We start from the raw sequence: 14690 nt of genomic DNA on the forward strand, positions 1-14690 counted from the left end.
AATGGGAGTATGGTCCCTCGTGGACCATACTAAGCAAACGATGTTTGCTGATACCAGACTGTGCTTGACGATCTAGGCCAGTCGGTTGGGAAAAACCCATGTTACCTGGTTATAAAAAGTAAACCGAGAAGGGTTCTAATGGGTTAGCCCTTGATAAGGTCGAAGAAATGCTCGGATGAGTGAGCCGATGGACTGTGTGACCCTTGTGGGTGATGGTGACCTATAGAGATAGTGGCCAAAGCCTCATCCATGTGCCATCACACGGCATGCATATCGATAGATCGTTTGGGAAAGCCATAAATCTTCCTTTTAGGGTGAAGCGTATGCATATGCGATAGATACCCCTATGCATCATAGGAGCTGTGGTCGCATCAGGTCTTGGTGACATTGACTCATCTCTAGGGAAGGACCTGAGATCCACTGACTGAGATTACGACCCTTTGGCTCATCGGTCAGCCTTTAATTATCCACTAATGAGCTCCTGCTTAGACTGTGGGTCATGAGAAACACTTGGTCGGTCTGACAAAGCAAGTGTGGTCTGTAGTTTACAATTGAAGGTGGGGTGCCCCATGATTGTTGATTCCTAAACCATATAGATCATTTTCTCATCAAATTAATTTAATTGTATTTGTTTAATGGTGAAAATTATTTTAGAATTATAATTTGAATTTTTACGAACCCCTGGATATTTTATTTATAATTTTTTGATTTATAAAATTAAAAATATTGATTTTACAATGGTTTAAATATTCAAATAATATTCTAAAATCTTTTTATTAATTTTAAATATATAAAATTATCATGGGGACCCATTGTGCACATGGGCCCAATATATTTTTAGAAGGTGGGGCCCATGAGTGCCTCCCTTGGGTGGCACGCCCCACCCTTATTCTCTTTCCTATTTTTTAGTGATATGGCATGTGGCCATATGGTTGGAAGATATTGACTTAATATATCTTTGAAAGATTTTGTGGAAAGATTGAGTAGACTTGTGTTATTTTATGGTATGCATAATATTTTGATTAGATTTAATTTATTTAATTTATATTGATGGGAAAATGGTTTAAAAAATGAAGATAATGGTTCATGCACCTTCCATAATGTTGATGGTATATCTATAGAATGGATGGCTCAAATCTCTCATCCCACAAGTCATTCAAGATCAATGGTTCATATTCAATATCACATGAAGAGGCAAGCCAAGGAAAACCCTAATCTTATTCAAAGCTTATAAAAAGAGATTGGCTCTACTAAAAAATCTCTACACCTTATCTCTTGTACCTAATTCCCATCTTTCTCTCTCATATTCTACAAAGGGGCATGCCCCACTTAGAATTTCTCTCTCTTAAGAAAAGTTTATCTCTCTCATGAAAGCCAAAGGGGGCATGCACCACTCTCTCATCTTTGATCTCTCTCTCCCACATTGTGAAGGAACCTAAGGGTTTAGGTTAAGGAATTATTCTCTCTCTTATCTATTAACTATGGATTTATGGTTAGGGGTTTTAGGGTTTAGCAAAAAGATAATCTATCTCTCTCACACTAGGTTGTTGAGAGAATTCACCTAGGGTTTGATTTTATGATCAAAGGGGTTCCTGTTCTATTAGTGTAACTTAGCCTAAACTTGCTTTCCCTATTGCGATTGAAGGTTGATCATTGATCCCGCGTCATCGGATGGTGGTGACTAGGTGTGGGGTGTAATAAGCTCGGTTGAGGTAATCTCCGACACTTTTCATTTTTTTTCTTGCAATCTTATCTTTTATTCTCAAGCTTAGTGCATAATTGTTTCAATGATATCAAGTTGTTAAGATCTTGGTTTTATTGTTATGTTAATTTTATTTTGAAATTTATATTATTATAATAAAAATCACTTGTAAGTTATCTTTTGCCAAAAGAAAAGGGTGAAGAAAAAAAAAAATTGTATTTCCCGATAAAAGATCACATAAGTCTTTCTTTCATAAAACACAATATTTTTTGAAATCCAGGATATGAAATGTTTCTCTTTCTAGCTTGGTACTTTTTCATTGAGTGGTTGAAAGGAGAAGAATATACAATATTTCTACAAAGAAAAGGGGAAACAAAGTAGAAACAAAAAATGTGTTATCATGTTCCTGCTCCCTACCGTCCCTGCTGGACCCACAGAGGGCTAGGCCTAGGCCCACTGGAGGACCATAGGGCGTGGGGTCACGACCACAGTTATTGAGCACACTCCAACCCAAGTGGCACTCGCAATCTCTAGTCGTGACCCCACACCCGATGGTTATCTGGCGGGCTCGGGCCTAGCCCTTTGTGGGATCGACAGGGACGATAGGGAGTGAGGTCATGGCACGTTATCATATATAAGAAAAATTACAAAGATTTACAGGAGAAGAATGTCCAATAGAAATGCCTAAACAAACACCGGCCAGCAGAGGTAAAAGCACAAAAATAAATCATGTTTTATTGACCCATTTGATTCAATGGAAACCCCCCAAAACCACCAACAACAACATCAAAATCCAAACACGCATAAATTTTTCATTCCATCTACACAAAAAGCAGAAAATGGGCCAAAAAATTAAGGAAATCTTTTTCATTCCTAATTATACAAGATTAATCAAGAGAAAGGATGAAAGAAGGCTTCCAACTCTACAAAAAAAGGGGCCTACTATGGAGCCCAAAATGAAAGCTCGGTGACCTCTGCAACAATGGCGATTGGTTGTGATTATAAGGCAGAAGGGAGAGCAGAAGCTCAGTGACCTCTGCAACAATGGCGGTCTAAAGGATAGGGAAGAGAGAGAGAGAGAGTTGGGTATAAGAAGAAAGGGTGCGGTTTGTATAGAGCCTAGGATCCAAACAATAAAATTAGAGCCTACTATTAAATAGTATTGAGAAATATGGTTTCAAGACTCGAAATCTTTATGATAGCTTTAAAATATATTTTTATTTTTATTTATAAAGTTTAAAGCTTCTAAAATAGCGTAGATCAATTGATAAAAACTTCAAAATCTTGAAATTTGACGATCCAAAAACGCGTTACAAAATACACTATTTCCAAAACTTGAAATCCATTTTTTTCTCGTGTCCATGCATCTTGATGTCGAGATGATCAATTTGAGGATACTTGAGCATCAAAACAACCTCTTCAAGTGAAACTTTTGAGGTAGGCTCTAATTTGATTGGTTAGAGCCTGAGCTCTATATAAATCTTTCCCAAAGAGAAAATAGGAAAATGAGGGCAAAAGATGGGGCAAATTTTGTTTTGATAAAATAACATTTTCTTCAAGTCATGCATTTGGATTGAATAAAGCAAATCACAGATACTGCTATATGTAGATGGCGTCACATAAAAAGCCTTTCTTAAAGTATCTTGTTTAGACCATTTATCACAATTACTTACAATCATCTTATATGAAATCTAATGTTATACTATTCATAAAGTTCGAGAAACTTTTTTAAAGTTTGAACTCAGTCAATAAAATAAATACAGTCATCTAATTTCACATTTAATAGTGAAGTTAATTGTAACTGTGTTGTACCAAAGATACATAGTCTCTTTATATGCTTTTTTTAAAAAATATACCTTGAGATGAGAGATTGTTTTTCGTGCCCCAAAAATACCTTGAGATAAGAGATTTTATTTTTGGTGTCAATCCGCTTACCTACACCCAAATTGAAAAAGGGAAGATTGCTACTGACACATAATTATTTGAAGTCTCTAATTATGTGCGAGGTATTTGTCGTCTGATTTTTATTGAGTCCTCTGGAACATACACTTCAGGTAGAAACTTGAAGAAAAGATCATTATTTCGTCAGATTTTGTCTCCATGAAAAGTGGCAAAATTAGGAAAAATTCGGGAAAGCTCTTTCCCATATGCTACACTATCGCTTTCCTAAAATGTAGACATGGGAAAGCGGTAATCTAATTGGAAAGTATTATATTCCTACTAAATAATTCTGCCCTTACAAATAAGAATTTCTAGCGTTGTCTTTCATGTTCGAGGTAAGAACTAAATTCAGAAACATCACGTTCAATGTAAAACTAAGATCTCTAATGCGCCTGGAGTATTCCCTTACATTTGATATTTCAACAGGAGAACTTATGATACCTATTCAATTCATGGTGCATTCTTTGAAACTCTCCAAAATTATTGCTTCAAGAGTTACACTGATGCATCTCCTTGATAGAAGAACTACAACGCCTACATGATGGACTTCTTTGAACCTCCTCTCTCTCTTACACTATAAGAATGAAAAACTGATGCACAGATATTTTGTTTCAGATTCTTGCTCGAATAATTACAACGCTGTGAAACCCTCTCCTCTTTATCGATGATACAGATACATAAATAGTTACCGAAAGACATACTCTGGCCACACTACTTACAACATGTTGATTGCACTCCAAACCTCTCTCTCTCTCTCTCTCTCACAAAAACTATGCAAACATCAATGATGAAGAAGCCTCTGCGTCAGGATGATAGTGAAGCATCTCCTTCCACATCATCTCTCTAATCATCTCCTCCTCCAAATCTTCATCTATGTCCAAATCGATTGGAACTTGAGCCAAAGGTTCCTTGCTCGGATCATAAAGTGGAGCCATATATGGATGCATCAATGCCTCCGTTACACTGATCCTCTTTGCTGGGTCAAAAACCAGCATTTTTTGAAGCAAGTCTATGGCCAAAGGGCTTGCATCTGGGTACAAACGAGCCAAAGGTGTACGAGGACAATAAGGAAGAGACTTTATATACCTTCGAGCCTTTGGATTGTCTATGAACTCTAAATCAGCCTCTTCTAAACTGCCCAAAACATTTACTATGAGCTTGAGTTGGTTAAGGCACTCAGTGCCTGGAAAAATAGGCTTTCGACCCAATAACTCCGCAAAAATGCAGCCTACAGACCATACATCAATTGAGGTGTTGTATTTCTCACAACATAGGAGGAGCTCAGGGGCTCGGTACCACCTTGTAACTACATATTCGGTCATGAATTGGCCTTTACCACTGCTGGTTCGAGCCAAGCCGAAGTCACAAATTTTTAGGTCGCAATTTGCATTTACTAGGAGGTTTCCGGGCTTGAGATCTCGGTGGAGGATGTTTGCAGAGTGAAGGTATTTGAGGCCTCTCAGCAGCTGCGTCACATGAAGATTGATGAAGACTTTTAGGATGTGCAAAGAAAAATATTTATGATGCTAAAAAGCAAAAACTGCATAAAAAATGGCAATGAAGAGACATGTGATTTTGCATTTAAAGTGGTATCTTAGCAAAAAAAGGAATCACAATAAATAGTAGAACTAGTAAAGCAAAAAGCAATTGGAATTGTGTGTTATATATTGTCAGAAAATGATCTAAGAACTGCCCCACAAAATGGTCATGTTGGTAAGGACGCTCGATTTGTCATAAATACAGCAAAGTGGAGGCATTTAATCACTAGCATCATAGCAACTTTGATGGATGGCACCAGTTATATATTCTTAACTAGATTCAGGCATAACAAGACTAGATACTCAATCACTTAGGCTACTTGATTTCTTTTCTTCTTTTTTTTTTCTTTTTGGAGAAGAAGGTTAACTCTATCTGGATAATTAATAAACAAGTCTACAAAGCAGTATGGGTATTTCCTGAAAATAGGGGGCCACCTCAACACTAACATCAGATATACTAAATGGAGAATATTTATATAAGGTGCCAACGTTATACTACTGAAGTAAGGTGCAACACAAAACTCCTCTAGAAGAGAATGTTCCGACATTGGAAAACCCTCCAATTGATTACCTTGGCCTTCGGATGCATAGATATGAAGATAAGATGAATTTCAAGTTCCAGTATAGTGCACCTTATAACAACTCTGAATATCACAACTCTGTATCACACATGATTTTCACTTACTCCAACATTGAGCTATAATTACTTCCTACAATTCTAATTTTAAGTGAACAACTATAACTTTAGCTTGAAACATGATGTGAAGAAAAGAACAAGTATTGGGAATATGTTATTAGAGAGTGTTTATAAATTATGGAAATGGATTATTTGGGTGATGATGAGGTCAGATGTCCCAAGTGTTAGGGAATACCTAAGAACAGGCAATTGACTAAACAGATATGATTGCCCCCGATACATATCTGCAATTTATGAAACATATGTAGTGAATGTTTTCTCCTTGATGTCACACACCAGGAGATTTACATGAGATTTCTTACTAACTTGAAACACAAAGAAGACATCACCCCAAACAAGATCTTGTATGGACACGTGATATCCTAGGGCCTGGTTAGACAAATATAGGTGCTGCAACTGGATTCATTCAAGAGATTGTACATAAAGGTAAATGTCCATCGATCACACTGACAATGGACGGCAGAGATGAGATGATTATCTGCTGGAGTGGAAATAGACTTCAGTGGGAGATTGGCTAATTTCAAATGTCTATTGTTAAGTTTAGACCATGAAGATGACACACTATATTATTTGTATGCTACATTAATCATGTTATATTTTGTTCAAAGCACTGGCAGTCAATCAATGCTTATATTATCTTAGTCTCTCAGCTATCTACCTGAGTCTCTTAAGTTTCCAATAGATATTAACATCTTAGCCCATGCTAGACACAATAAACCTCGGCCTGATTTTGTGTTATAACAACAATTGCCCTTAATAACAGGATTGGAATTTGATTTTTTTTTTTTTGCACTACTACTATAAAATATAATAAATCATCTGGATTTGTTTTACCACCACAGTGTGCATCATATTCTGACATAAAAAGGTTTAAAGGGAAAAACTACGTACCTGGAAAAGGAAATACTGGCAGTGATCATTGGTGAGCACCTGATTTGACTTGATAATCTGATGCAAATCTGTGTCCATGAGTTCATACACCAAATAAACATCCTTGAAAGTCCTTCGATGGACCGGCAACATAATATCCTTCAAAGCAATGACATTCTCATGACGAAGGTGATGAAGAAGTTTCAGTTCCCGCAGAGTTCGAAGTGCATCAACGCGATTCTCAAAAGCATTATGTATCTTCTTAATGGCAACCTTTTCATTGGTATCTCTATTTACAGAAGAGCAGACAATGCCATATGCTCCTCTACCAATCGGCTTGATTGGGACATACTTCGTATCAATCTCGAACATGGTTTGCCACATTTTGTAATAATGCTTACCTTGGATTCCACACCCATTTGGTGGTTCCACTGGTGTTGCCATTTTCCTGCAATTTAAATTAACCAAGCATTATACGCTGTAAGAAACCAAAACATTGCCATATCATGTCCACAGTAGTTTTCTAAATAAGTTCTTTGTTATTTTCCCAATATTCAACCTTGAGTATCAGATTTGTCGTTTATACAATGACCTCTACAAATATAGATTTCATGAGAAACCTCAGGATTGTTGTCATTACTAAAAACTCTTTTAATCACAGAACCCCTATGAGCCGCATATCTAACACCTTGCCTTAAAAGTTTCTGACTTTTTTGATTCACTGATCCATATGAATATCACAGTGTATTGCTTGAAATTCTCTTCATGTTTGCCTCTTTTTAGGAGCCTCCATTTGGGAACTATGATTTAGAATACCAGTGTTTAAAATACCGACAAATTACCTTCTCTATTAAAATTCAATGCTCATATAGTATTAGCGATCAAATTGCTGGGATTTAAAACGGTAGTTTCTAGAAACAAGAAAAGCCCTGGAAGAAATTGGTCTTGAGAACACCAATACCTGAGTGGACCCTTCTACAAGAAAAAAGAGGAGCAAAATATATTGGTATTTCACGAATAACAATTTTTATTAAGAAAAGGTTTTTCCAAACAAGGGTTGCCACTTCAGAAAATATCATTATCACACACTCTGACATATGCATCTGGATATGTTAATCAAAATAGTGAGATATCTAATAGGCAAGGTGTTAAAATACATATCTCATAGGGGTGACCAAAAAAACACAAACTAAAGACAAGGTAAGTATGTTCTATATAATATCAAACTTGACGGTTCAAATTGATAATTTGTTGAATGGGCTAAAATTAGGTGCTGCAAAGGACATGATAACATCACAAAAGTGTTCCAGAAAGTGTTTGAACTTTAAACTATATATCTATAGTTTAAAGCCCAAATTGGTTTACGATAGGCAGTTTTACAAAATAAATATTGCTCTCAGTAAAAAGTCGACATTTATAAGTAGATAAGTCATTAAGTTAGAGTACACTTCAAACTTTCACAGAATTACAATGCCATTTAAAGTAAATGAAACGGAATATTACTATTAATCAGTGTTATTAAGACGGGATCAGAGGCCAAAGTAGTGGGCACATCAATTCAGTCAGACAGGTTGAACCAAACCGGTTCACCAATCAGACCAAGAAAAATAAAAAAAGGAAAATTACAAAAAAATTGAAAATAGAGAAAAATAAGAAAGAACCTGAAAACAATCTAGAAAAATCAAAACCAAATTTTAGATAACAATTAGGAACCAATGTTATAAGCATGTTCCAAAAATGCAAACAAAATAATTATGAAAAAAAATACAAATTAGGGTCACAACGAGTCTGAACGGGCTAGTTCACATTGATTTAACAGGTTTGACCAGACTGAGCTGGCCGGTTCATACTGGTTTTGACCAGTTCGTTGCCCATTCTATATTCTTGTTCTAGGTCCAAACTAGACAGTCCAATCTGGTCTTAATAGAATTAGTACAAAAAACCTCATTTTTTGGTGAAATTTCAATTGTTCTTATAAAGATGACAAATATACGATTGTCTTTTAGTGATAGTCACACATGCACCCTTGATGTCCAAGCTACCCATAAAAAGTAAATTTATGGTAGTAAATCCACCATTCACAATCCATTCTAACCATAACATATATTTTGGAAGGTTGTTAAGGTAACCATAATAGTATTTTGAAAGGTCATTAAAGCTAGATCATCGTTTATATAAAAGTGTATATGTAATTATCAATAAAAAACAAGGGGTAATTTTGTCATCTTAATAGGACAAAGTTGAAATTTATAATAAAGGACAAGGGTATTGTGCTAGTACAGTTCTAGGACACTCAATTCCAAAATACTATTGTACTTTTGTAAAAATTTTAAACATACCCTTATTGATTAAGTTGCCTATAAAAAAAAAATTTTAAACATTAAACAACAAGAATTTATTTTTTGATAAATACACCTATAACAAGCCATTCTAACACTAACCTTTATATTTTGAGGGGTTCACTATAAGCACACCTGTATGTGTGTGTACGTTGCTATTGGATAGTTCTACAGTAACCTTTATATTTTGAAGGGTTGACCATAAACAAACCCATATATGTGTGTGTATGTTGCTAATGGGTAGTTCTGCAGTAAGGATTGAACTTAGGACATAGTATTGCAGTAGTCAATAACTAACCAATCAAGTTGAAGCCCTATCCTAAAAACTCTTTGCTAAGTGTTTTTTTAATTATTATTTATCAATTCATTATTAACATTGCTTTGCATTTGGAGAGCCTTATAAAGCCTTCCAATACAAGTTTCTAGCCCAAAGTGATAGCTTTGGCAGCAATTACTAAGTAGACAAGTCAGTGCAATTTGTTATATCCAGAAGAGATGATTTTGAAAAGTCAAAGTTGATTTGGAACTTGGCCCGAAGCAACAATGAGGCAATCTGGTCTCCTACATATAAAAAAAAATGAAAATATAGAAAGAACCACACTATAATGGCATTATTCTAATTTCTAAAAATTCATGCATTCTTCTTACAACCTAAGTAATTATTATATGTATTTTCATAATTATTGCAGAGACATCTTATATTACTGCATAATTAATGCATATTAAAAATGAAAATAATGGTTTATTAGTAATTATTGGCTACTATTGAATATTTAAACGTTTATCAGTAATAGTTAGTTAGTTATTATGGAAAGGATTTTGTCAGCCATGGTTGAGTTTCCACAGTGTTTGCCAAGGGTAATGTTAGAGGTACTTGCTCCCCCAACAATGAAAGCAAGCCATCCATTTGAAGGACGGTCAAATCTAGGCCATTACAAACTCAAAATCAATAATAATTTCCCCGAATTGCTCACCAGGTATGTCAAAGATGTTTCGCAAAAATAGGTCAAAGAGTTCCCTTAATTATTTGTTTTGGGTAGAGGGTGAATTGTGGATACGCCATATTTGGCTTATCAAATCCCTTCCCTTGTTAGTAGTATGATAATTTGATAGAATGATAATTTGTTAAGAATTTGTGAAACTAGAAAGAAAAGTATGTCACATCCTAGAAAATGCCAATAATAAGCACAATGACCTACATATCATGAATGTATGATGCTATATTGTTCTATATATAAGCTAAAAAGGGCATAACTGGTGAACAAGGTCCATATGAACCTTAACATGCAAACACGTGCGCAGACCAAGTGAGCTTACGTGGCCAGACCATTTTCAAGTTAGGTCTGCTTTTGAAAAGAATAAAATTGGAAACATTTCCAAGAAATAGGGAAAAACACCATGCAAGTGAAAGATTTACTCACTTGACTTTTCCCACTCAGCAAATGACAGATTTTACAAGGTATTAAAGTCAATAGCTTGTCAACTTGATTTGACACAAATGCATCCTCTATTTGAAGTACTTATATTGTTCTGAAGAGTCACACTCTGTACACTTCTGAAGTAAAGCCACCTTCATCAAACAGGACCACAGAATTGCCTAAAATTTCATATACTGCTTTCTTTGGCCAAAGCCAAGATGGGAACATAGATTCAGTGGCAATAACCACATTCCTTATTCTAGATAAAATTATTAGATTTCTCAAATGACCTACATTCATTTCCTTCAACAACTAGTTGCCCTATTTTCCAAGGCCACAAGTTTCTTTTATGGGCCCACTAAAACACAAGAGGATGGTACAAAGATCCAGCAGTGGGGCAAAGTGTAAAACCCACAGTTTAATAAACACTTCAGATTACAGGCTCGACAGCACCCACACAAGGACTGCAGCATCGTACTTTTGGGGTAAAGATCTAGTTCTCTATGGTGATAAAAAGTTGTAAAACCCAACAACTAGTCATGTGCCTTACATCTGGTTGAAAGCTATTGGATTGATTGCAGTCTTTTCCTAGGAGGGATAAGGCTTCTGGTTGGATCAAAGAGTTCTCACAAAATCCTGCTGATACCACCAGGAGAGCCCATTGGTCAAGCCAAGCAGGTAAACGACTTCCAAAACAAGAACATAACCATCGTGCCATTTATTTCCTAATGGAGTGATTGTAAAGAAATTGTAAAAACTATCAAAAGCATCTCAAAACATATTAGTAACATATCGGAGATTCCTATATTTTTTGTATTTTTTAACCTTTTCTTTGATTTTCTTTCTTTGCAAGTTTTTGGGGCCTTGCGAGGTGTGCACCCAGCTCGCCCCCAACTCGCCTCGCCTCACCACTATGGCGAGGCCGAGTTACTCTCCCAATCCCAAACGGACTCAAGTGAGTCGTAGACGCTGGTTAAGACTAGTGGCATTTGTCCATTATTCTTTCCAATTTAACAAGTACAATAAATAACAAAATGTTGAAAAATGAGTCCTCATATAAATTTTCCCCATTGATGTAAAAAAACACTATCTCTCAAAATATTCTTTTGAAAGGTGATATAAGCAGAATATGGAACTTTTGTTTCCCTTCTTAAACCTCCATAAAATATCTGAAAGCTCCTTCCCCGCTAATATCCCTGCTCCTATAGCAGTATTTCTCAAGCTCAAAAATTTGAAACCTTCCTCATAAGCATTCATAAAAAATTATTCTATTCCCTCTATAGTTCTGCTCTATACCCATATATCATATCAAGCTCAAAAAGTTGAAACCTTCCTCATAAGCATTCATAAAAAATTATTCTATTCCCTCTATAGTTCTGCTCTATACCCATATATCATATCTGATGTTATGATCCTAAAAACAATTCAATGTTATTCACTTCAAATTTTCCCTCAAAAGAAAAGAAGCAAGTAAGGAGATACATTTTTGTTTTTTCTCTCTAAAATTCTACTGCAAATTCCCCACCAAACTTGAGGATCAAAAGGAATAAAAAATCAAAAGAAACTAGGGTTGTATACAATGAGACCATTGACCTTTGGTACAAAGAAGTCACAATTACCTATAACCATCTAATGTGAAATATAATAGCTTGAGTATGTCACAAAGTTCAAGAAAATTTCTTTTGAATTTTGAGGTTGGTCAATGGAATAAATGCAGCCACCCAATTTCACATCCAATGATCAAGATTAATTGTGACCACCTTATACCAAAGGTAAATGATCTCATTGTATACTTTTCCAAAGAAACCTAAGTTTTACTTGACTGTTAAGGATTCTGCTCCTGCTAGATGTTGTTATCCTCACTATGATTGGTAATTCATTCCAAAAATGTCATTAAACTTAGGTTGACGCAAAATTGCTTATCAATTTCCTAATATTCCAATCTACAAGTTTCAAAAACACAGCTACAGCATTGTAACAGTTTTGTAAAACTTGCCCAAGTCTATCTCAGACACAGCTGAGTTAAATGGGATCTAGGGAACTGGCTTGAGTCTCACTGGTTCCGAGTCTGATCCACATACTTGTGCTTGGGCAATGCTTGGTTGTATGCCCGAGTCCAAGTTTTCTAAAACTGGCAGCAATAAGACAAACTCCCCCATATTTCCATAAAGGACCCGGTTTCTATACGGCCAAGCCCGTATATGTAGAAATGAAGGCCTATTAATAAATCCATTTTTGAGATGGATTTTTTTAATTAATTTTAGAGAACATGTAATCTCTAACATGGAGATCATGAATATGAAAAAGTAAGTTTTTAGAAATAATAATTCTAGTAAGAAAACATTTGGACCATTAGTTTCCATTTGTTTTAGATGGAACACCTACTTGCATCCATCTTGAAGATGGATGCTTTACACTTTTTGAACTGCATATGTAGTCAAGCGGTCCAGCCAACATGAAACAATTTTCCTTCCATAAATCCAAAACCAGATCACAAGGGCAGTATACCTCGTTTCATTATATATCTCTATGGACATTCCAACTGACCTGTTCTATTTATCAAAAGGTTCAAATAAAGAACGAGAAAGGAACAAGTGCAACAAGGCTAGAGTACCTTCACCCTATTCACCAAAAGAAAGGGATCCAGGTGCTCCACAAGCTGAGGATTTGTTTCAATGCATCACACAAGGACTTTCCAGCCTGTTAAATTCCACCTTGCCTTTTATGTTACTAGAATTTCTCAAAATTTTCCCCTGCTTTTCTTATATTTTGCTGGTTTTCCCACACTCCATATCTTCCTGATAAAATTTGCTCAGATTCCTTCAGTTTTCCATTCTTTTAAACTGCTAATACCATTTCCCCACCATTTTCTACAGCATCAGCATAATTTCTCACATTTATTTCTTGAACCATTTAACCCCTTATTAGTTGCTTTGCACTATGCAAGTTCCACTATTCTTCTCCCAGTTCAAGCTAAAAACAGTCTTTGATTCTCAGGAAAAACTACTGATCTATATACTCTTATCGAAATTTTACCGTAGCTCTCTCCAAAAAGTGTAATCTTCCTTTTTTAACTTAAATCTCTTCTCAAAGGTTCCTTGTCTTTCAAATCCTCTATGTACTTTCAGTAGTTTTCTCCAGATTTCCATTATCGCTGCTCATTCTCCTCCTTTCCGCCAAAATTCTAGAATATTTTTTCTCAATTAATTCATCAAACCGTTAGGATCATCTACCTTTCTTGTCTTGTGATAGATATTCTCAGAGATCATTCTCATGAATTACGCATCACTATAACGGTCGATCCAATTCTTTATATGATAGTCTAAGATCCTCACAAATTCTCCCATTTCCCCTTCCTATTTTTGCCAACTCTTCCTATAATTATCTGAATTTCTCTCAAATTCAACAGGTGATCCAGGATTACAGTCTCAAATACCTTGTAATTTCTGAATCTCGCAAGAATTCCTGTTCTCTTTCGTCATCCTACCAAAATTACTTCAACAACCGTCTCAAATTCCCAAGAATTCTTGTTCTCTTTCATCATCCTACCAAAATTACTTCAACAACCGTCTCAAATTCCGTTAAAAATCCAAATTTCTCTCAGATTTGTTCCAATTTATTCTCTTCTCAAAATCCTTATGCTACATCCTCAAATCCATTGCAATTTTTTTTTTTTTTGAAACTAAATTTCATGCAATTTCTCAACACTTTCAACTGTTCAGTCAAGGTCATTCAGAGAGTAAACACCAGAAAATAAAAATAAAAAGAGAAATGGAGCCCTTACAGTTCCATGAGAGCCAGCCTTTATGCCTGCGAATTCCCCCTGAAATAAACTTTCCCCAAACTTTCTACACCAAACGGGATGGTAAGCTCCTCTGCGTCTTCTACTCAGAATTTGTGGAAAGTTTTGACTGCACCGCCCAACGTTTTCTTGTGAATTACCATAGCGTAGCATACATATATAAGATAATTTTGATCTTTCGATGAGGATGATTTTGCCCCTACCGCGTAGATATTTTAGATACAAATCTTGGATATATTCGTCGTTAGAGATACGATTATATCGGTGGTCAATTATTATTGGAAAAGGTGAGTTTAAATAGAGCCGAGGCTCTAAACAATCAAATTAGAGCGCACTTCAAATATTTCACTAGACGGAGTTGTTTTGATGCCCAAATATCTTCG

The 14690-nt window shown here is 35.7% G+C and overlaps 1 protein-coding gene across 2 annotated transcripts; it reads right to left on the reverse strand.

The window, feature by feature from the left end:
• Window positions 1–4106: 4106 nt before the first annotated feature.
• LOC18426765 (mitogen-activated protein kinase 3) lies at window positions 4107–14436 on the reverse strand. 2 transcript variants are annotated; one of them, XM_006833410.4, is made up of 3 exons: window positions 14290–14436; window positions 6770–7196; window positions 4107–5109 (listed from the first exon to the last, which is right to left on the reverse strand). In XM_006833410.4, the coding sequence occupies exons 1-3, from the start codon at window positions 14295–14297 to the stop codon at window positions 4414–4416; spliced, it is 1131 nt and encodes a 376-aa protein (XP_006833473.2). In that variant the 5' UTR covers window positions 14298–14436; the 3' UTR covers window positions 4107–4413. The 2 variants fall into 2 exon arrangements, with proteins under 2 accessions (XP_006833473.2, XP_011620620.1); XM_011622318.3 differs by having other exon boundaries at window positions 13120–14404.
• Between the last annotated feature and the right edge of the window lie 254 nt (window positions 14437–14690).

This window comes from Amborella trichopoda, chromosome 3 (genome assembly GCF_054954075.1).
Source record: "Amborella trichopoda isolate Santa Cruz 75 chromosome 3, AtrichopodaSantaCruz75HAP2 v2.0, whole genome shotgun sequence".
NCBI lineage: Eukaryota > Viridiplantae > Streptophyta > Magnoliopsida > Amborellales > Amborellaceae > Amborella > Amborella trichopoda.

Coding starts and splice junctions, on each gene's coding strand:
- LOC18426765 (XM_006833410.4), bottom strand. Junction 5,110..6,769: donor GCCAGTATTTCCTTTTCCAG/GTACGTAGTTTT, acceptor CATGTGACGCAG/CTGCTGAGAGGCCTCAAATA.